Source organism: Neovison vison, chromosome 14 (genome assembly GCF_020171115.1).
Source record: "Neovison vison isolate M4711 chromosome 14, ASM_NN_V1, whole genome shotgun sequence".
In the NCBI taxonomy this organism is placed as follows: domain Eukaryota; kingdom Metazoa; phylum Chordata; class Mammalia; order Carnivora; family Mustelidae; genus Neogale; species Neogale vison.
The window spans coordinates 24852061-24875782 of record NC_058104.1 but is presented as its reverse complement, the minus strand read 5'-3'; the positions used below and the strand labels follow the sequence as shown (position 1 = coordinate 24875782).

The window sequence follows — 23722 nt, the reverse complement described above, 5'->3', positions numbered from 1 at the left end:
TTCTTCCAAACTCCTTTCTCCAGGGAGAAAGGCAGATGTTAAAAAGTGGTCTTGGGGTACCTGGGTGGCTCGGTCGTTAAGCGTCTGCCTTGGGTTCAGGTCCTGATCCCAGGGTCCTGGGATCAAGCCCCGCATCGGGCTCTCTGCTCCACGGGAAGTCTGCTTCTCCCTCTCCCGGCTACCCCTGCTTGTGTTCCCTTTCTCGCTGTCTCTCTGTCAAATAAATAAATGATATCTTAAAAAAAAAAAAAAAGTGGTCACTGGTGCTCTCAGTTAACAGATGAAAAATTCGCTTAACTTTTGGAATACCTGCTAGAAACTTAGTTTGAGATTCTGTGAGTGGTCAAGGATCACTTTAGTTGGCCTGGAGAGATCAGAATATAGATTTCTCATTATTTGTTGCAGGGGAAGAATACTAATTTCTAGAAGGCCAATTCTGGGTTCCTCATACAAGGTTTCCAAGAAGCAGAGCCACTATTGTCCAGACAGCCCAGGCTCAGGGCGTACGCTTCCCTCCTGCGGTACCTGCCAACCTGTACCTTCTTAGGCACATCCTGTTTGCTAAGTAAATGTTTAGAAGCTTTAAAAGTTAATGAGCATTATTTCTCTGTGGACCTAAGAAAGGATTTACAGAAGTAACATATGCTTTCTCCGCCCCCTTCTCAAACTCCGGCAACTTGATCATGGCATAAAAAGTGACCATGAAAGCTCAGATATGGGTCCATGTGGACAAGTTATGGCTGACTTGGCCTTGAAGGGCAGTGCAGCCTGACCCGACTGCCTGGTGTATTCAGAAATGAACTTACCAGTTTCAGAAGCACATTCTGGGTCAGAGCAGCAGCCAGATGTCTAGATAGAGAAGAGAAAATGAACTGCCTTTTTAAATCCAGGGTGATTTCCTGGCCTATGAGGTGTCACCTTGCATTGACACAAGGTATTCTGGGTCTGAAGAGAGAACCCCCAGGCAGCACAAGTTCTTTGGACCTTATCAAGGCCTGTGCCAGTGACAGGTGTCTTATAGAAGTATAGGGTGAATTTTGTCTTAGCAACCCACGGTGAACAAACACTGGTGACTTTTGACCGAATTTGTTTTCCTTAGTAATACACCGGTGAACTCAGATGTACGAGGACGAACCCAGAGGGACTAGAAATGGTAAATAGGGTGAATATTCGATACTGAGCAGGATTACCATGGTAAATAGGGTGAATATTAAAAAACCTAGAAATACATTTTTTCTCAGTGTCTATAAAAACAAGATTATGTAAAACAGTACGAAAACACTGTATTACCAAGTTTGTAATATAATAGATGAAAAAGTAAAAGAGCACAGGAACGGGAAGAGGAAACAGAGCTACACCGGAGAAGCTTCTGTCTCTTACTGCACTTAAGGAAGTATAGTCTGGGGCGCCTGGGTGGCTCAGTGGGCTGGGCCTCTGCCTATGGCTTGGGTCCTGATCTCGGGGTCCTGGGATGGAGCCCCGCGTCGGGCTCTCTCCTCAGGGGGGAGCCTGCTTCCCCCTCTCTCTGTGCCTGCCTCTCTGCTTGCTTGTGATCTCTCACTCTCTGTCAAATAAATAAATAAAATCTTACGAAAAAAAAAATGTAGTATAATTTGAAGTAGAAAGTCTGGGAAAAAATTTATATAGTGATCCCCAGAGCAACTGCTAAGGATATAATCAAAGAAAGGTTTAAAACCATTAATTAATGGGATACTAGCAAATACCAACTTAATACAAATGAACAAAGTAAAGAAGGAACAAAAAGGACATGACAGCTATAAAACAATGAGCAAAAATGGTAGGTGTAAATAAACTGCCTGCGTACTGGGCCTCAGCCTTTGACACAGGGAATGTCCTAGCTCCCTAACAAGATAGGCAAGGATAGCCACACCTTCCATTCCTGGAAGCCAGGCACCAGGCTCAGGCAGCTGCCCTGGGGCACAGGTGAGGTCTTATCTGAGCTTCTGGTTGTCCCACGCCCGTGCTTTTTTTTTTTTTTAAATTTTATTTATTTATTTGACAAGAGAGAGAGATCACACAAGTAGGCAGAGGCAGGCAGAGGGGGGCAGAGCAGGCTCCCTGCTGAACAGAGTGCCCAATGCGGGGCTTGATCCCAGGACCCTGAGATCATGACCTGAGCAGAAGGCAGAGGCTTAACCCACTGATCCACCCAGGTGCCCCCACCCGTGCTTTTTGTTTTTTGCCGGCACTCACCCTGTCCTGGTCCCCTCCGAGTTTCATTTGCCTCCTTTCACAGTCATCTGCGGCCCCAGCAGCTGTGTAATCATGGACCTCACCTCGCCCCAGGTACACATGGTCCTCTCTTTTATGGAAGCAATTCCGTCACTCTCAAACCGCATTTCATCCCTTACTGGCTTGTCCTTTATAATCACCAAACTTCAGGAAGGACCTCACATTTAGAACCAGAGACGTCGGAGAGTCAGCAGTGAGTCACCGCGCCTGGGGCAGCCTGCCTTTGAGTCTGAATTTCCCACCTGCTGGCTTTGCAGCCTCAGTCAGGTGACTTTTCCAAGCGTCGGTCTTCTTGCCCTCTGTGGGGTGAGTACAGGCAGCACAGACCGTCCCCCAAAGGCCGAGGCAGTGGTGGGAGATGAGGCTCTGGGGCACACGCCGCTTAAATGAAGCAGATCGTGGACGCTGGGAGACTACAGTAACAGACTTAGCGAGACCTCACTGTGGGCCCGGCACTTTGCATAAATCACCTCAGTTATCCTCAAAACAACCCTGTGTGAGAGGTATTACCTCCCAGTTCACAGACGTGCAAACCGAGGCCCGAGGGACCGCGCCCGCCCGCGTCACTCCTGGGACCTCGGACACCTCTCGTCTTTGCACGTATTCTTCTTAGGTTAAGCGGGGATAATACAAGGCACCTATGTCCCACGGGCCTGTGCGGACTCGAGGGCACTATAGCCATCATCATCATCATCACAGCATTTTAAAACTCAGCAGGGAAAAAGGTTCAGTACAGCCGCGCTGGGAGGATCCCGTTGTGGACCCGCCAGATGCTCAACCCGCGCCTGCGCAGACTCCGCGGGCGGGGGGCGGGGCCTATAGGACGACTGCCGGCGGCCGCAGGTGGCGCATGCGGGGAGGCAGTCCGCGCCCGATCCGTGAGAGAGGGGCGTGGCCCTCTGGGGGCGGGGCTGTCAGGCGGGTCGGCGTCCACGCAGACTCCGTGAACGAGAGGCGGGATCGCCGGGGAGGCGGGGCCGCCGGGAGGGGCCAGCGTCCGCGCAGACTCCGTGGGTGGGGGCGGAGTCGCCTGCGCGGGGGCGGGCGCCGCGGCGGCCTTGGGGCTGACGTGGAGGGTCCGGGTTAGCGGGCGCGCGGGGCTGCGGGATTGGGGAGCGGCGGGCCGGGCCGGGCCCTCGGGCCCGAAGCGGCGGCGGCGGCGGTATAAAGCCGGCGACAGGGAGCATGTAATGTCGGAATGCGGAGGCCGCGGCGGCGGCAACAGCAGCAGCAGCAGCGACGACGCCGAGGACGAGGGTGGCGGTGGCGGCGGCGGCGGCCCCGCGGGCTCCGGCTCCTCCAGCCCGGCCCCGGCCGGAGCGTCCTCGGCGGGCCGGCTCCGCCGCGGGCTGCGCGGCGCTTCCCTCATGGCGCGCCGGCGGCCCGAGCTGCTCTGCGGGGCCGTGGCGCTCGGCTGCGCGCTGCTCGTCGCCCTCAAGTTTACCTGCAGGTGAGGCGGCCCGCAGCCCCGGGGCCCCGGCCGGCGGCGCAGGGCCGGCTCGGGGCCCGCAGGGTCCGGGGCTGGAGAGGCCTTCGCGGGGGAAGTGGGGCCTGGCTTCCCCTGGAGCCACCGACCGGACCCTGCTCTGCCTGCAGCCGTGCCCGCCACTTTCTCCCGGGCAGCCAGCCAGCGGCCAGGCGAGGTTTTCGGGTGCCGCTCGGGACCCTTCCTTCGTCCCCTTTTAGCACCGAAGTTAGTGGGCCAGGTTCTGAGCACCTGTTGGGGCTTAATGGGGGGCGCACCTGTCACTTGTGCCCAGGCTGCGGGACCCTCATTTTAACACCCATCTTGTTTCCCTTATGCCTCGGGTGTGAATATTCACGACTGTTAAGAGTCCCAGACCCCTTTGAGAATCCGTGCCCGCATCCATCTAACGATTATTTATCCACACGTGCTATGGTGGGCAACACTCCTCCGGGGGAGCGTTGAAGATAGAAATCCCACCCTCCTTTCCAGAGGGTGGGACAGGCTTAAGTAAACAACTTACTGTAATTTTAAAGGACTTCTGTAAATGCTGCCGGGATAGAAGGGATGAGGGTGGGGCAGAAAAGCCTTGGTGACCAAGCGACAGAGGAAGCTCACCCCAGAAGGAGGAAGGGCCCAGCGCCCGGAAGATCGAAAATCGGGGGTAGAGTGTCCAGGGTAGAGGGAGCCAGAAGTGCAAAGGCTGGAGGAGGCGGGTGTTTTCCTGGAAGTGCAAAGAAGACCTGGATAGGCTGGAGCTTAGTGAACAGGAAAAAAAAAAAAAAAACTAAAGTTACTGTGCCTCTTTGGGGGAAGGTACCCACATACAACATGTTCTTTAAACTTCGGGAGTACTTTTGGTCCCTCAAGTCCTCAGTGTATCTTCTGGGACTCCTCAATTTATAAGTCTCTGTTGCAGCTGACTGGCGTATTAGCCAAGAGGAAGATTGCAACTTGGAACATTTTAACCGGGTGTAGTGTGTGGCTTCTGTTGTCAGAGAGGTGTCAGAGGTTTGGGAATTTTAGTGGAAAGAGAAAAGAATTAGGATAACTGTCATTGATCACTTGCCAGGAACCAGCACGGTTGCTCATCCTTGGCACAGTAAGCCCCACTCTAGGGCTTACTGACGTCTGTTTGTTCACTGATAGAAATAATGCTTCGTGTTTGTTCTGAAAGAATATGGCTTTAAAAAGCTAAGAAATTCCTTTGAGATTTGCGGAAGGAGGAGGAGTGTAAATCCAGTTGTTGGAGCAGGCAGAGCAAGATCCCTGCCTGCTTCGGAATAGGAGTGAGCCTGCCTGTCCTCCTTCTTTCTGTGCCCCTGGCAAATACGGACAGTCTTTCAGTAGACTGAGATTGATTTTTTACTCCTACTTGATTGAATGATGTCATGATACTGTTACAGGCTTGAACCTTTCTGGCCCCCTTTTTCTGTTTTACTTTTTTTTTTTTAAGAGTTTATTTATTTATTTAATTGACTGACGGAGATCAGAAGTAGGCAGAGAGGGAGGTAGAGAGAGAGGAGGAAGCAGGCTCCCTGCTAAGCAGAGAGCCCAATGTGGGGCTCGATCCCAGGGCCCTGGGATCATGACACGAGCCAAAGGCAGAGACTTTAACCCACTGAACCACCCGGACACCCCTCTGTTTTACTTTTAAGATTGTTGCATTAATGAGGACAATAGGATTTTTTCCAAAATGTTATTTTTATTAATAGCTCCGGGTCTAAAATAAGGGACAGCCATCTTCGGTGTTGGTTGCTTAGCTGAGTTCAAACCAGATAATATAAAAGAGGTTGATTTGGAGTAGAGATGCAGTAATTGTGCAGTTTGGGACCTTTAATCTTTATTTTACCTGCCTTTCTAGGCATTGAATCTCCTTGATGGCATCCTCCTCCCTTTGCTTTCACCCTGATTTTGGAGGGAAAAAGTTGTGTGTATCTATATATAATGGCGCATATATTCATTTTGCTGTATTGCGTTTTGTGAATTCAAAGCTGCTTCAGATCCGCTTCAGAAGGAGGTGTAGGGTATGCATTTCACAGGAAAATTGGGAGTTGCAACCAGTTCTTGAGTTTCTCAAACCTCAGACTGAGCGTTCAAAGCTGCAGGAAATCTCTGGTCTTCGTAGAGTTTCTCAAAAACTTGTAGCAAGTTTAAGAGTTAAAGGGAAATTTGTGAATGTTTCTGGTGGGGCAGAGGCAGGTGTTTCTTTTCCCTGGTTAATATTTGCTTTTCCATGGGCCACGTATTTTATCTGGCCAGTGTACTTTAGGAACAGCTCTGAACATGCGGAGCGGTAATACTAAGTGAATTGTTTTCCTTCGTCTTTCACAGATCTGCATTTTCCCTCAGATTGTGTTATTTCACACTCAACACGCAGTTTGACTAGGAGAAGAATCATCTCGAAAGGGGGAGTTTTGGAGCTTTTAATAACGTGTCACGCACGACCTTCCTCATCTCTCTGCATGGCTGCCTGTCATTCAGGTCTCTGCTTTAAAAGATCCCCTGTCACATCACCCTGTTAAATTCTCCACTTAGCGGTGATCCTTTTGTGGGTTTTGGCTTGTTGTGTACGTATTGGGTTGTTTGCCTGTTGTCTTCCTTGAGAAAGTAACCCCCTGAGAACATTATGGTGCTTGCTGCTGTCACCTTGGTGCCTGCAGGGCAGTTTCTGAAGCGTACTCCCATTTGCTCAGTGAACATTTTTTGAATTACTGCATAAGTGACTCAGTTTTTCAGGTTCTGGAGATCTTTTGCATAGACAGAGCTCCCTGATTGCAGTGTTAAAATGGTAGTTTGAGTGGATAAGTAGGAGATTGGCTCTTTGGGTACTGCTACTTTATGATATTAATAGTTTTGGGTTAAAATAGGGAAGCAACGTATTTAAGTCTGTCTTATTTCAGGAAACTAACACCTGGGATGCCTGGGTGGCTCAGTTGGTTGGCCGACTGCCTTTGGCTCAGGTCATGATCCCGGAGTCCTGGGATCGAGTTCCGCATCAGGCTCCCAGCTCCACGGGGAGTCTGCTTCTCCCTCTGACCTTCTCCTCGCTCATGCTCTCTCTCACTGTCTCTCTCTCAAATAAATAAATAAAATCTTTAAAAAAAAAAAAAAAAGGAAGCTAACACCTTCTAGGTGTAGAGGAGGGCATGGGATTCTTTTCTTTATGCTAAATGACCCACGCCTCTTAGAGGAGGTTGGGTCTTGGGTGTTTACATTTTCCTTTTTGGTTCTAAATACCTGCCTGTCTACTGAGTATCTCAGAGCTGGCAGCACTTTCCTTCTTGTTCTGCCTTCCTGCTACCTTGCTGTATTCTGAGAAGCCAGCATGTCAGGTTTGTTTGATCACATATGTGAGCATAGAACATAATGATGTGGCCTTTAGGGTCATCTCTAGTAAAGCAAATGGGCCTCTGACACGTTGATTCTGAGTGTCTGTCTGTGTGGGTTTACGTTAAATCTGCCTTTGCAGATGTTCAGGTGAGAGAGGAGGGTCAGTTTGTTGGTTTCACAAATTATTGAACTTCGGAGGACCAGGAACCATAAACAATGAGGATCTCACAGTAAAAATGATAGGGTTCCTGCCCTCAGGGAGTTAATGCTATGGTAAAGTAAATAGATCATAGGTAAAATAAGCAAGTTGCTAATTGTGGTGAGAGGTAGAAAAACAACCAACAGGGAGCTGAGAGAAAAAAATGAGGTCTCATCCTTTGGGTAGAGTTGTCAGAGGACGAGACACACCAGCCAAGATGTTTTCTCATCAGCTTCATGGTGGTATATTTTACATTCAGTTAAATTACACATTTTATGTGTACAGGTTGATGATTTTTGATAAATTTAACCACCTGCATCCTTTCAGTGAAGATAGAGAATGTTTTCTTCTCCCCAGAAAGTTTCCTCAGTACCCCTCTGCAGCCAGTCTCCTTGCCTCAGTCCCCTCTCTAGACAGCCACTGATGTGATTATTTTGTTATAGATTAGTTTTGTCTGTTTTGGAATTTTACATAGATGCATTCATGTTATATGTATTCTTTATTGTCTGGCTTCTTCAGTGTAGCTATTTTGAAACTCATCCAGTTATAGTATGTATCAGTTCTTTATTCTTGAGTAACATTTAATTATAAGAATATATAGCAGTTCATTTTTTCACTTAATGAGTCACACTAGCTTACTTATGCATACTATTTAGATAATTTACCTTTTCCCATCCTTATGCTTTCATCCTTTCTATGTCTTTATGTGTAAATTGGGTCTCTTTTAGAAAGCATTTGGTAAGTCTTGCTTCACTATCCAGTCTGGTATTCTCTTCAATTGGGTGGTTTAGTCCTTTTATATTTAATGTAATGATTGATATTGTTGGGGAGTAATCCTGCCTTCTGGCTGTTTGTTTTATTTGTACCTTCTGGTTTTTGTTCCTTCCTTGGTTCTTTTCTGCCTTTTGGATGAATTGAATATTTTCTAGGGTCTCTATTTTTATTCTATTGGTTTCTTGGCCAAACTACTGTAACAGTTTTATGCCATGTTAGCACAGGTGTGTGAACAGCTCAAGGTATTCATTAAGCTCATTTCACCTGGTGGGATGCAGCCTCAGCCAAGATGTTTTTGTCTTGATGGGAGAAATAGTGGCCACTTTGTGACTTCAGACCACTTATTCATTCTTTTCTGTCTTCTCTTGATCTCTCCCTTTTGGGAACTTCAGGTACTCAGGAAGACTGTTTTCCAGGTAAAATGGGCTGTTACTTTGTTAGTCATCTTAATAACCTCTGGATCATGACATTGTTAACCTTAAAAATTAAACAGTTAATTATTTTTTACCAGAAAAAGGGGTTTATTCAGGAATAACAGAGAATTGCAATCCAGGACATGCAGGCTATGGCAAACCATAGGCAAGTCCCACAGGAAAAATGAGAACAACATTCTTTTACAGAGAAGGAGGAAGATGGGAGCGAGTGGTCGTGAGTGAAAGTCCATTGGAGAGATGCAGGAGTTTTGGGGGGGGGGGATGACAGTTTTTCAGTGGCTGATTGTTGAAGTCATCAGTGTTTTTGTAGGAGTTGTTACATCTTTTCCAGTTGGGGCTTGTAATCCTCCTGTTGAAGATTCTCCCTTAGAGTCTGTAATTGATCATTTTTTCATGTAATTGACATGGAGAAGTGTTGGCTCCCCCTTCTGGCCTCCCAACTCCATTTTAGTGGCTTCCCAATATATATCTGGAGAAATCTACCTTATTATTCATTACTTTTGCCTGAATGCCCTGTATAAGTACAGGCCAACTCCAGCTCATAAGCATAATGTTTTTGCAAAGTTGAGTCGATGGTAAGAATTTCCCATAGAAATGTTAGTGGTAGCCATGAGGGCTCCCTCCCCTTAGTTCTGAGCAAGCTCACTGGTTATTCCGAAGCCCTGGAGACCAGCAGCTCCTGTGGAGAGCCAGGCTGCAGAGAGATGAGGGTGGGGTGTTTTGGGTGTAGGAGGCAAGGACATGGATTCTTCAAAGAATCCTTCTCCTCTGCTGTCTGCTGCCTTCCCGTCCCAACCTGGGGAGACAGTATTAGAGAGTTGTTTTCAACACAGTATTCATGTATTGCATTTTCTCAGCTAAGTACTGCCTTAGCACAGCCTAGTTTTTACTCCAGGGTGATATTTTGGGACCTCCCATTTTCTTATTCAAGAGTTGTTTCTTTTAAGCTGCATCCTCCCTCCACATAGAGCTGTTGTTAGAAGAAGATAAACTTAGCAATCTTGTTTGTGTTTGCTCTTTTTTAGTCGAGCAAAAGATGTGATAATACCAGCAAAGCCACCTGTCAGCTTTTTCTCCTCGAGGTCGCCGGTTCTTGACCTCTTCCAGGGGCAGCTGGACTATGCGGAGTATGTTCGCCGGGACTCGGAGGTGGCGCTGCTGTTCTTCTACGCCCCGTGGTGTGGCCAGTCCATCGCTGCCAGGTCAGAGATTGAGCAGGCAGCGAGCCAGCTTTCCGACCAGGTAATGCTGACCCTCCACCTGCCCTCGGGTGACTGTTTGCCCTGTGTGCGGGGCTGGTTGCTCCCACAGAGACCCCTCACCCCACTGGCTGATTGAGCCAGGCTGAAGGCCAGGAGCCTCACTTTATAAATGGTAAAGCCTTTTGTAAAGAAAAAAGATTTCTGATGGTGAAGGTAATAGTTGGTTAGAGACCGGATTGGGAGCAGATTCTGTGTTTCCTTCAGGTGCGGATCAGTTCATCTCAGGGTGCCATGCTCTTTGGTTTCAGTGCTGAAAAGCCTAGTTGAATTTCTGTTTGATGCTTGTTGATGACTTCTTTTCTTTTTCTTTTTCTTTTTTTTTAACGTTCATATCATTTATTTGAGAGAGAGAGAGTGCACGTCTGCATGCATGAACATGGGGTTGGGGTAGGGGTAGGGAGGGGCAGAGAGAGAATCCTAAGCAGGCTCCATGCCCAGCATGAAGCCTGATGCAAGGCTGGCTCTCACCACCTGAGATCATGGCCTGAGCCGAAACCAAGAGTCAGACTAAGCCAGCCAGGCACTCTGCTGTGAGACACATTTATGTGTCATGACTACAGTGGAACCTGTTGCTTTATTAAAAACACACGGACCAGAGCTATATGCATTGAGTACTTAATGAAGCTATACCTTTGTGCTAGGCCAGAGGGATGGGTGATGAGTCATCTGTATGGCAGTGGTTTTCAACCCAGTGGATCCTAGTTGCCTTTTATAAAACAAATACATTATGAGATGACTTTTGCTGTCCTGAAAAGTAATTCATAGATATAAAACTTCCGTACGCATATAATTGCAAAAGAGTCAATCCACTAATTATAAAGGTGGGGGAAACAAAAGTAACATGTCATCAGGTCATGTGTGTTTCAGGATGTAAATGCTTAGGCAGAATAGAATAGGTCCTAATGTGTTGTGGTAGAGACTCAGGTACTGCGGGGACACTGCTCTCACTGATTTGGGTTTCCTGAATGGTGGACAGCTCTTAGTCAAGACTGGAACCAAAAAAGTATTTTCTGTTTTTAGGTTTACATAAGAGTTGCCTTCCCAAGAAATTCGGTGAATACCAAAAACATGCTTTCGATTCCCATTTAAAATGGAATTAGGTCCTAGGTTAGAATAATAACAGACAAGTTTTCCCCAGCCTCATTGTTCGGCAGGACATTTCAGACTGCTCTGGGGGTACTGTGACAACTCTTTCCTGTGCAGAGCACTTCGAGCATTGTGGGCTGTCTCGCACAGTGCCTGCCCACCCCATGCCCTGTAGCTTCCCAGTCACTGCAACAGCCAGAAGAGCATCCCACAGATTTCTAAAATGCTGCTGCTGAAACCACTCATCTGAGGTAACTGATGCAGGCAGCTGAGTTCCAGAAATTTCTTTGGAACTCTGGGTAGGTTTTTCTTAGAAACAATGTTATAAATGCTGGTGAGGCTTTCTGCCCAACCTAGCAAAGCCTTTTGAACCATTATAGATCCTTGAATGTGGTGCAAAGTACTGTTTAAATCTGGCTCTTCGTTAGAACTCTTCATTGCCTAGGACATTGGTTCTGAGGGGGTTGATATTTTGTGTTCCAACTTTGGACCCATGGGATCGATCAGTTCCCTGTGCTCCCTTTACTCCCCTCCCCCTTTAAAAATGGCTAGCAATAGGGGTGTCACGCTGGCTCAGTTTGGGAAAGCCTGTGACCCTCGACCTTAGGGTTGTGGGTTCAAGCCTCACATTGGGCAGTAGAGCTAACTTGAAAAAAAAGAAAAAAAGGGCTAATAATAACCAAACTGGCAGACACTTCGAGGGAGGAAGCAGGAACTCCACTGGAGCACTGGGAGGCAAATAGTAGGTTAGCATAAAAGATGTCACCACTTCATTCCTCAGGCATTCCCCAGGTCTTCTGAATTAAGAGAACATGGGGGAGCAAGAAGGGAGTCTACTGTGTTTAGGGCAGGAGTCAGTCACTTGTTGCCTTATTGTCAGCTGAAGCGGCTGTGTCCTCACGAGTGGTTACAGGAGCTGCGTTCTGGTATGCCAGGGCCTGTGCTGTTCCTCATCACAGCTCTGCACGCTGGTGCTGGCATCCCTGCTCTTGGAAGCAGGACCTCAGACCTAGATGGTGGGGCGGTTGGCCAAGGATCACAGGATAAGTGGTGAAGGTTATAGTGCCATCCACAGCTAACGGGCACTGCTTTTTTCAAATTTTTTTTTCAGCTTCTTCCAAAATGAGTGCTTATTACTCTGTGTTCTCACTAGGGAAAAGGAGAGGGTTTATTTTTGGAAACAGGCAAAAATCTTTTGAGCCACGTGGCTTTAGTAAAATTAGCAAACATGGTTGATTGTGCCCTATTTTTGAGTAAAAAAATGAGATGTCACCTTAAGTAAAGATATTGTTGTTTTCTATTCTCATAAATGGACTCTGAAAGGAGCTCTGAGTTTTGAGCAATATTGCTGTTTCCAGCGTGGAAGGAAGGCCTCTGAAGGTGACTTTTCATTTGTAGTCTTCATATTTTTTCAGTAGTATTATGAAAATGTTTTCACATAGCAAAGGTAAAGGAATTTTGTATGTACCTGAGAATTAAATGTTATTGACTTTTTTTTTAAAAGATTTTATTTATTTATTAGACAGAGATCACAAGTAGGCAGAGAGGCAGGCAGAGAGAGAGGGGGAAGCAGGCTCCCTGCTGAGCAGAGAGCCGGATGTGGGGGCTCGATCCCGGGACCCTGGGACCATGACTTGAGCCTAAGGCAGAGGCTTAACCCACTGAGCCACCCAGGCGCCCCTGTTACTGACACTTTATTGTCATTTATTCCTCTTACTATTCCTCTAGTCAGTGGTTCTCACCTAGAGGAAGTTTTCTCCCCCAGGGGATCTTTGGCAGTGCTTGGAGCTGTTCTCAGGGATCAGTACTTGAGGTGGGGGAGCTGCTAGCATGCAGGGGGTACAGGCCAGGAATACTGCTAAAGCCTCCATCCAGTGTGTAGGACGGCCCCTCACAACAAAAACAAATCTATGGAAAGCCCTGTAATAGTGGAAGGCTGAGGTGGCAGTAGTGCCGAAGTGGAAGAGTGCTCCTCTAAGCAATGACCCATCTGGTTTGGGTACATTTCAGAGTCGATTGGAGACATAGGGACACTTCTCCTTAAATACTGCAGCATCTACCTGTAAATAGGTGTTTAGTTTGTATTTTTGCTGCTTAATACTACATTTTAGAGCATAGCTTTAATTATCTTACTGGTTTTTAGTGTGGTCATTAAAAATGGTCCTTTGAGGGGCGCCTGGGTGGCTCAGTGGGTTAAGCCTCTGCCTTCGGCTCAGGTCATGATATCAGGGTCCTGGGATCGAGCCCCACATCAGGCTCTCTGCTCAGTAGGGAGCCTGCTTCCTCCTCTCTCTCTCTGCCTCTCTGCCTCCTTGTGATCTCTGTCTGTCAAATAAATAAATAAGAATCTTAAAAAAAATATATAAAAAAAAAAAGATCTTTGATATTTGTGATGTTTTATTTGCAGCTAACATTTTTTCCCCTTCTCCCGTGCTCAGTTTGACTATCAAAAGATAGCTTTCCATTGAGGTTTAGTGTAATCATGCTTAGAAAACGCTCACTCGTGCTCATTCACTTTAGAGTTCAAAGCAAATCATTTCCCTCTTGGACTAGACTGTAAAATACTGGACTCCTAGCTTGACACCATAGATAAGAGTCTGTCTCGTTTATTGTGGTGTAGATGACGACCTTCTTTGAATATGGGCGATAATTTTTTTTTCTCGCTTTCTGTTTCGGAGAAGAACAGTTCCATTTCTGTGATTTTTATCTTTAAAATCTTGGTAAGTTTTCAGTTGTTATTCATAGTCATTTGAAACCTTTTTTGGCTCTGCAGGTGTTGTTTGTGGCAATTAACTGTTGGTGGAACCAGGGGAAATGCAGAAAACAGAAGCACTTCTTTTATTTCCCTGTGATATATCTGTATCATCGGAGGTAAGAATTTGAATTAGTTTTCTAATTCCAGTAAATTTCCAAAGTGAGTTTTTTTCTGTTTTAAAGTATTAAATATTCACTGTAGGAAATGGAGAAAATACAGATAAGCAAAAATAAAAGGATCTGGGTATTTTATCAGCAGTACACAATCGTTTTGTGTTTTGCAATATATCCTCTTCTGACTATACAGATCCACCCTTTTTTTTAAATAAAAAAAAATGGGATTGTGTAGTAATAGTATTTCCTAAACTGCTTTTTCTTGCTTCTGTGAACATCTTTTCATACCATTACAATGTATGGCATTGTTTTTGAGAGTGCCCCCTGCCCCTTTGTGTGGCTATAATTTCAGACGTTCTGAAGTATTTTACTGTATGAAAATGCACAAAGGTCCTTATCCTGTTACCGGGCAACATACCTAGTCAGGAGGGAATTTTAGCACCTTTTCAGCTGGGAAGAAAATTAACTACGAGTCCATGGTCCTATGCCCATAATCCTGAAATCCAAAGAGGTTTGAAAACCTAAAAGGTTTTCATAAATGTTGTTCCCATGTGCACTCACCTAGCCTGAAGTGACAAGAGGCTGCCTTTAGTCTTTATCCTACTTAAGGAGCCAGGTTATTATGCTGCAGAAATATTGGTGTTTGACTTTGGAATCCTGCCCAGACCTTGCTGTGAGTGTTAAGTAATGTCTGAAATCGGACTTGGAGAATTTTGAAGACAGATGAGACTTTGGACTTTGTTCAATGTAATTGGCTTGAAGTTTGTTAATGAAGATAAATGGTTAAAGAATGTTTCATTAGCAAGATCTTTACTCTTTATGCTTAATTTTTTCCCTCCCTCTGAACTTCCTAGGCCTTAATCAATGAGGGTTTATAAGAAACATCAACCTCTCATTTGTGGGCTATCTGTCACGTTCCATCACGCCTCATGTTTCTAACATAAAATGTTGTGTGGCATGCAGTATTGTTTCTCAAGAGCTGTTAAGTAATATTTGAGCAGAAATGCACTTTGTCACTCCATCTCCACTTTCAACGTCCTTTCTGGATACAAGAGTACTTCTCAGAGTGTGAACTGTTGCACTTGCAGATGCGGAAGCTCTGTGCTCTGTAATGGGATAAATAAGCTTCTTACGAAGGTCCCTGCAGTTCTCTTCTTGGCAATAGACAGTATTTGGAGATAGGAAATAGGGCACGGGTGCCTAGTATAGGCCGCTACTGTAAGTAACCGAGCCACTGCCCAGAGGTGGGCCTGATTTGATGTGATATTAAAATCAGGAAAGTTCCCTTGAATCAAGTACAGAATATCTTTTTGGGTTATATGGCTCTGCAGTATATTGTCTTATACTGTTTGTTTTTTAGATTTATGGAAAGATTGAAAGGGTGTGCAAGGAACCTTAGAACGGATGTCCTTAGAATGGACATCTAGTCCATTCTCATTGCACAGATGAGAAGTTTGAGGTTGATAGTCTCCTCAAAGTGCTCGCCCCTCATCTTTGCCCATTAGGTTTTACTTTTTCAGTTCGTTCAGACCTCTTAATACTCATTTCAGAATCCTCCATTCCCAGTGTACCAAAAACAAGCAAGTGTTAAGGCACAGAGATACCTGAAAGGTAGCTTTTTTATATCCTATTTAAGAATTTCTGTTTTATCCATAACACATATGAATGAGTGCGTTTCTTTAACTAAACTCTTTTATGACCATTCAGTGGTGTTGAGGTTCTTTTGATTGATCGTGCTTACCAGTGTGGTCCCTCAGCCTCATCACGGGGCAGACAGACCATTGCTGTCTTTGTGGTTTTTTTTTTTTTTTTTTAAAGATTTTATTTATCTGTTTGACAGAGAGAGATCACAAGTCGGCAGAGAGGCAGGCAGAGAGAGAGAGAGGAGGAAGCAGGCTCCCCGCCGAGCAGAGAGCCCGATGCGGGGGACTCCATCCCAGGACCCTGAGATCATGACCTGAGCTGAAGGCAGCGGCTTAACCCACTGAGCCACCCAGGCGCCCTGTGTTTTTTTTTTAAAAGCTTTATTTTTTTAAAGATTTTATTTATTTATTCGACAGACAGCAACAAGTAGGCAGAGAGGCAGGCAGAGAGAGAGAGGGGGAAGCAGGCTCCCTGTTGAGCAGAGAGCCCGATGCTGGGCTTGATCTCAGGACCCTGGGATCATGACCCGAGCCAAAGGCAGAGGCTTTCACCCACTGAGCCACCCAGGAACCCCCATCTGTGTGTTTTTGTTGTTGTTGCTGTATTTGTAATGGCTTACTTACAAGTGGCTGCTTAGAGAAATTAATAGACTTCTGTATTGCTTTAAGTAGATACCTTTTTTTTTTTTTTTTTTTTTTTTTTTGCTCGTATTGATAACCACTCACAGAGAAAGTTTATAAAAGGTTCTGAGGCAGGGAGTGGTTTCTTCTAACACTCTGTTACAAGGCTCAGCAGCCCTGGATCAGCTTGTCCTGTGGTTGTGACTGAGGTGTGTTGGTGAAATGTGTCCTACACCTACATTCTAGAGATCTTCTCAACTTCTAACAGTCACTGGGATCCTTCTAATGACACCCCAGGAGGCTGCTTGCCTGAGTAGATGACATTTCCAGATTTGTTGCCTCCTTTTTGCTGAACAAAATAAATTATTAGATGATTTTTTGATTTCTTCCTTTAATTTTTTTAAAGATTTTATTTATTTATTTGACACAGAGAGAGCGATCACAAGTAGGCAGAGAGTCAGGCTCCCCACCGAGCAGGGAGCCCAATGTGGGGCTCGATCCCAGAACCCTGGGATCATGACCTGACCAAAGGTAGACGCTTAATCCATTGAGCCACCCAGGTGCTCCTTGATTTCTTCCTTTAAATTAAAAATTGTTGGTGGCTGATGGGGTTGGTGGTAGTGGTAATTTTTTAAACTTATGTAAGTCTTGAGTTGATCGAGTTGTTAACTCTGTCTTCCAGCTGTGCATGTAGAGCGCTATTTTTACTTTTTTCATGCTAACATTCTTTTGTTTGGCATCATATTTTCAGTGCACCCGGAAGAATTGTGTATATCTCATCCCATTATGTGTGTGTGTGTGTTTGTGTGCATTTATGTTAGCATATAGTATTGGGATCACAGCATTTATGTAATTCTTTAGTGTGCTCTGTTTATTGTTGCTATTAACAGGAAGCTTAATGTCCGTTTCTGTTTAGACAAAAGGATGGTAATGGAGTTACTAAATTTCACCTTACTCCCCCACCCTGCCACATTCCATTCAGTTGTATTTGAGCAGCATCTACATTGTGCAAGACTGAAGAAAGCCATGTGAGGATTCTGATTAGCTTACTAGGAGGGTCACTGAAAGTCGGTCTTATTTCTTAGCAATGTAAATCATATTCCTGTGTATCCTTAAGCACACCTGGAAGGGAAATAAGATCATTTTTGCAGGTCCCTAACTTTGTCCCTTCCCATAATCTTTTTTTGTTAAAGTAAAGTTTTGAATAGGTTTCAGGTTATTTAGTGATCCTTTGTGTAAGTGCCTGTGGGAATATTAATAGGTACATGTTAGTAGGCCAGGGGCCAATTGCTCAGCTTGTTTTTTCTTTCAGAATGATGTGCAAAAGAAAGTCTGCCACCCCCTCCCCCACCGCCATCGATTATATAGTTAAGATCCTGGACTCCGTTAGCGTTTGGTCAGTTGCCAGGATCACCTTTCTGTTTGGTTTTGCTTTTTAAAGAAATATTATTATGAGAATTTTTCTTTTCCCCCCAGAGGCTAGGATGAATGTTCTTTGAAATTCAGGTTGCAGTTGAATTAAGCTCACAGGAGAGCCGTGGCTGCTTGTGCCACCTGGCACACGAGATCCTGTTCTCAGGCCCTCCGTTCACCTCCTGGGACACAGAAGGCTACTCCCCTGTGAAGCAGTCAGGATCGTCTTGTGGTTGATGATTTCAGTTATACGTTACAGGTTTAATGCATGGTGTATTATTTTTATTTTTTTATTTTTATTTTTTTGGTACTAGTTTTGGACCAATCGAATACAAAGGCCCCATGAGTGCTGTTTACATTGAGAAGTTTGTCCGCCGGGTGATGAAACCACTTCTCTACATCCCATCTCAATCAGAGTTACTAGATTTTCTCTCAAACTACGAGGTACCTGTCTTTCATATCTCCTCCCATCCCCAAGGTTTCACTGGGTTGTGTTGGATTGTGTATGTTGGAAGGGTTTTTTATACCTCCTGATTTACAGCGATGAAAAGATCACATTAGAGATAAGCCCCAATTAAATGCTTTTTGAGATACTTGATCATAGGGATGGTTTGGCCAAGTGAGTTTGAAGAGAATAGAACACTTGTAAAACCTTGTGAATTTTTTGTTTGGGAATTTCCAAGACTTTCAGTCTGTCTTATGATGAGCTTAGAGCATGTAAGAGTTAACTTACAGGTTATATGCATTTGCAGATTCCTAAAAATTTTATTTGATGCTTTATGGTACTACGGAATAGTTGGTTTTACTTGTCCACTGTAGTTTAGCTTAAAAAAAAACTGGGAATATGTTCCCTTCTGTTTTATAAAGTGCATAACCCTTTCCAGGTCTTATTAATGGAAAGATTCCTAACATGGCTTCTCTGCTGCTTTCCCATCACCAGCTTCATCTCCTGATAAGTTATTTTTATAGGATCTTCAGTGTGTGTTCAGGATCACTTATTAATGAGAGGCCAGTGTAAAGCTTAAAATAATCTAAATAAATTATAAGTACAGTTCCACAGAAAAACCCAATGGAGCAAGTGTAAGTCGTACTTGGGTATAGCATGTAAAAATGATCCTCAGACACAGGATTGTAGGTACCTGAGACATAAACCCTATGATCCATCCCGGACCTCACTGATTTTACTTTTTGCACTAGGGAGAGTTTATGCAGATCGGACATGAATTTCTGTTACTGGGACGTCATTTACAGCTTTTCAGCCATGTTAGAAACACTGTGTGTTAACTGTACGTAAGTTCTCTAAGCAGCAGCGTCACTGCCTAGTTATCCTGCTTGTAAGTTCTCAAGTGTACATTAGAGTGAATGTGTCCTTCCTCTTACGTGGATACAGGATGGATTTCTCTGCCCTTCATAGGCTTGTCTCTCATTCTGCTGGGACAAGCTGGCAGCTGGGAACCACCCTGGGGGCCTGGGTCTGGTCCCTTTGGCAACACTGACTCCTTCTGTGGTGTGGGCCAGATCACTCACCTGCGTGGCATCAGGGGACTGGAACAGGGTTTTTAACTCTTAGCTGCAGTAGTTGTGTGGTAAGTGGGTGTTCACGTAGGTTTGCGTAGATGACGGGGTCACAGAGGCAGTGAGGCAGAATGGTGAAGAATCAGGACTTAGACACTGAACTTTGTCACTTGTTAGCTGCATGGCCTATGGGCTGCTTAACCCTTTAAGCCTCCGTGCCTTTATCTATAGACAGGGATTGAATAAGACGTGAAAATGCCTACAGGATGTAGTCCCAATACAGGAAAACTTATCCACAGAAATGGCATGACAGGAAAATCCTGGATTTTTAGCACTATTGAGAGAACTTGACATGTACACAGTGCTTGCTGGAACTCCCTACTTCTATAAGAAATATTTTGTTTTATAATTAAGATGATAAAAAATGACCTGGAGGGACGAAGAGGTCTTCCTTCAGGTGTGCTCTGTAGGGAGTTCTGTGGGACACTGTGCCTAGTTTTACTTGAAACCCTCTATTTTTTTCATTACATTTTCACTCAGTTTTTCCTAAAAAATAAAGGGAGAAACGGCAGAGGAGCAATGCCACATCAATAAACACCGTATATCATGTGTTTACCCTTTCAAAGAAACGTATGGGAAAAAATTAAGATCATTTAGCCTTATAATAAGAGCCCTGAAAGGCAACTTCAGTTTTCTCTTCAGCCCTCTTGGAGATTTGCATCCAGAGTTCTGAGCCAGGTCTTAGCAGGGAACATGCGATGAGGGGTAAGATTCGACTAGGACTTTGGGGGCCTGGATATTAGCCCTGACATAGTCAAGTCTCTGACTTCTGAGTTTTGCACAGATTTCTCATCTCTGAATGTAGGGAATTGGCTTATGTAATCCCTCCTGACTGTTTTGGCTTCCGTGAGGCTTAGAGGTGGAAAGAGGCAGGAAGAAGAAGGGTTGTCAGTTACTGGTTGGGGAAGTTTTTTTTTTTTTTTGAGACAATGCACGTTAACATCCGTATCAGAGTTCTTTCTGATCTTGTTTTGTTTATGGCCTCCGTAGTGTCTCTGTGGTTGGGCCTGCAGGAGAGAGGCGAGTTCCCCTCTATGACTGAGCAGCAAGGCTGGTTTCCTACCTTCAGCCTCTGCATTTTCTGAATCTTCTTGTCAGCGGTGCTTTCAGAGATGATGCTCCAAGTTTGACACTGAGTTCCCATCAGACTCACAGTAACTCACATTACGGAAGGTTGTGTTTCGGTGGCCCGCTGAGTTAAAATGATGCGCAGCAATGTTTGGACTGCCTTGAAAATAGGACCAAGAGGGTGCGGCCAAGATGGGACCCTGTATGGCCTGTCAACCTTTAGAAGGCTTCCTCCTGAAGTGGTAGATCGCTTTTATCATGTTAGTATTATCTTTCACGGGCTGCTTCTCACTGAGATGAAATTGTCTGGTTGACGAGACAATATTTGATTAATGGTGAAAGAACTCGGGAGGCAAGCCCAGCGTGGCACTTGTGAAACCCTTCATCTTGTGAAACATACCGACGCTGCCTAGATGGTCTCGGTTTCATGCACACTCTCTGTAAGGTAACATAATGGCGAAATTCTGGATCCAGAAATGAAACCACCACCACGGCTTCGAGAGTCGAATAAAGAGGAGAGGTAAAGGAATTTCTGGAGGCCCCACTCTAGAGCACAGTATGCTTCTGGACATTCCTCTGAATTAAGGTTTCCCAACCTTGGCATTACGGATGTTGGGAGTCAGGTAGTTCTTTGGAGGTGGGGGCTGTCCCACACTTTGCAGAATGTTCGGTAGCATTCTTGGCCACCACCTACTGGATACCAGTAGCAGCCCCCCTCTTAGCTGTGACAAACAAAAATAGCCAGGCATTGCCAGATATCCCCTTGGAGGACAAAATAGCCTCATTTGAGAACCTCTTTTGTAAATTACTGTTCTCCCAAATGAGGCCTTAGGAAGATGCTTCACAGGCGTTAGTACAAACACATCTTTTTTGCAGCACACAGAATGCTACAACCTCATTGTTGCAAGCTTTTCTACTTATCACAGTGGCAGAGAGAATATGAAAATCAGGCAGTGCCTTGACTGGAGCGTTATTTCTGGGGGACTAGAGACAGGAATGAGTTACATAGTCATCAATAGAGCTGTCCGTGATGTTCATCCTTATAATCAAATTGTTACTGCCCCTTCCTGCGAAACATGCTTCCTAAATATGTTGCGGATCTTGCTAATTTAAAGAAATCTTACTATAGAAGGTACACCTTTTGGTCAAGAGCCTTATCTCCTAATTTATATGTTTTTTAAATAGGGATTTCAATATCAAGTGTATTTAAATTTAAGTTTACCAGAATTGGGCTAAAGTAATGATTTCATGGTTTTGTGGCACTTCTGAGGTTTGTTAGAATGGCACTGCTTTTTGCTTATGTCTCTAGGTGTGTTTGTGACACCTTGAGGAAATGCATTTGGTAATTGTCCCCTCATTAAAAAAAACTATACTGATTAATTGTAAATTAATTTGTCTCTAATCCACTTATTCATGAGCAGTTCGGACCATCATAAAATTGTGCCATTAGTGTTAATTAATTGGGCAGTGATGATATCTGAAAGTAATAACTTTTAACATAAATTTTTATTTTACTATGTGTATCCTGACCATATATATACGTATGCTTATGTTGCTGTTTTAAATAAAAATGCTCTAATTTTATCTTGGTTTGAATTTTTTTTAAGTCCTGCAGATGAATTCTTCCAAAAACTTCTTTCAGATGATTTGTTATTGAATTACCTAAAGCAGTAAAATGTGTAAACCACTGTAAAACATTGTATTTGACTTGCTCTCTCAAACCTGCCCAAACCCATTTGCTCATCATTAACTCTAGTTTTCTATATGTAGAAGATGACACTGAGCCTGGGTGCAGTTTTTAGGAAAATGATTTTGCCTTTGATTTATGGAGTATCACAGAAATACATTGCAGGGCGAATATTGTAAATATTTGTTTCTGTAAATTCCAGCATACTTTACTCATTATTAGCCAACAAAGAATGTGTAAACCGCACTGCAAAAGTGCCCTCCAGTGTTCACGTGCTTCTGCTTCTGATCTTCCTAAGAGCCGTGCAAGGTAGAAATGATGGGTCCTTCTGAACAGAGTAAGAAGGTGGGGGACACCAGGGGTGTAATTAACCCTCAGTGGATACTGGCCTGTAGCCCAGGGCTTCTGGCTCCCCAAATTCTCGCTTGTATCTGAAGAAATGTTTAAGGTCTTGGAGTTGAAACTTCACTGTAAATCTAGAAGTTAAAATTTTGGGCATTTAACTATTTTATGTCATTTTTCAGCCTTTCTCTTTCAGGATAGAAAAATTTTGAAGGTGTTAGCTTCTTAATTTGACTGTAACTTTTCCCCCTTCATTTTTAGGAACGGTTTTTAAGAAAAAATAGTAATCGAGGATAGGGCCATGGCTGTTGACCTGCTGTTAAAGCAGCAGGGTTTTACCATTTCCTGTTATTGATTGGGTGTTCTATGTGTGATAATCACAGTATCGAGGCAGGGTAAGGTCTAGATTTTTCTTCTCAGAGATGCACTGAAATTATACCTGCTTTGGGGCACCTGGCCGGCTCAATCAGTAGAGCACATGCCTCTTGATCTCGGGTGTTTTGAGCACCATGGTGGGTGTAGAGATTCTTTAAAAGTAAGTAAGTAAATAAATAAAATCATACCTGCCTCATAGTGAATGCAGCTAAAAACTAAACTTGCCAGTGGAAACTGCAGAGGGAGAAGAAGAGCTTGAAGTCCTCTTGTTGGAAACCATGTTAAAGCAATTCTTCTTTCTTCATTCATGTCAATCATAGAATCCCTCTCCCTCGAGGATTCTTCCTGCCTATTTAAGATACAGACAGGAAAGTGTCGTTTATTACTTGTGGACAACACAGACAAACATGCCAGGGTCATTGTTATTTTGGTGAATGTCGAGTCGAGTAGGCAGGAAATAGCATTCAGTGATGAAAATGTCACTTGCAAAGCCACGAGTTCTGTGACTGTTCTCATTTTAGTAATTTTTTAGTTATTTGACTTAGGTATCAGTAGCTTCTATATAAATAATGTTTTCTTTTTTATTTTTAAAGCACTTGACAGAATCATCTGATTTGTGCCTTGTAACATACCCACCAAATGCCAACAGTATTATTTAGAACATTTATCTTGTATTTGTAGCTAAAATAGTTTCTAATTCTTATCATGAATTTTCTATAATTTATCCACATAAGATCCGTGATTCTGCATACATCCATTAATCCTTATTCTTATTCTTAGCGATTAAAACCACATTGTTTTAAATTAAAGTGGGATGGGGAAGAATCTTGGGAATCTTTTGGAGGGGAAAGCAGGGGCTTAGGAAAATTGCCAAGTGATAGAAAACCTGAGGAGCCTTCTGGAGAAAAACCTAGTAGAATGTGGAATGTAGAATGGCATCTGTTGTTATCCTTTTGTTTGTTAGTGAAAGTCTGCTCTGCCTCTGCCAACTCATAGTTTTAGAGCACTGTGAATCAGACAGTTTTGAATTTTCTAGGTGTTTATTAACATCAGTACAGAAACACTTCAAGTGCCGTTGAGTAGAAACACCCCGAGCTCACTGTTCTTCTGGCCACTAGAGGGTGTATATACCATCTGCTAAAATTCAAGCCATGCTGCGAATGGTGTTCACTTAGCAGAGAAATAGTTTATGCTGACGAGGTTTTGCTGACCTCCTATAAATAGCCCGTTTCCAGCCCCCTCATTAGAGCAGGTGCTGAATATATTGTCCCCCACAGAATGGAATTAAAAGCACGCAAACTGGGTCAGGTTGTAAGCCGGTACT

General features: G+C 44.3%; 1 protein-coding gene across 2 annotated transcripts in view; it reads left to right on the top strand.

Annotated features, from left to right (window-relative positions):
* The first annotated feature begins 3394 nt into the window (after window positions 1-3394).
* The window catches only part of TXNDC11 (thioredoxin domain containing 11), a 59362-nt gene continuing 39034 nt past the window's right edge, over window positions 3395-23722 (top strand). Inside the window, exons 1-4 of one of the 2 annotated variants that reach the window (XM_044233399.1) lie at window positions 3395-3703; window positions 9484-9700; window positions 13580-13677; window positions 17666-17795. In XM_044233399.1, the coding sequence (XP_044089334.1) occupies window positions 3444-3703; window positions 9484-9700; window positions 13580-13677; window positions 17666-17795 (705 nt within the window). In that variant the 5' untranslated portion in view covers window positions 3395-3443. Of the gene's footprint in view, window positions 3704-9483; window positions 9701-13579; window positions 13678-17665; window positions 17796-23722 lie in introns of those variants that run through there. The other variant, XM_044233400.1, reaches the window with a different exon arrangement.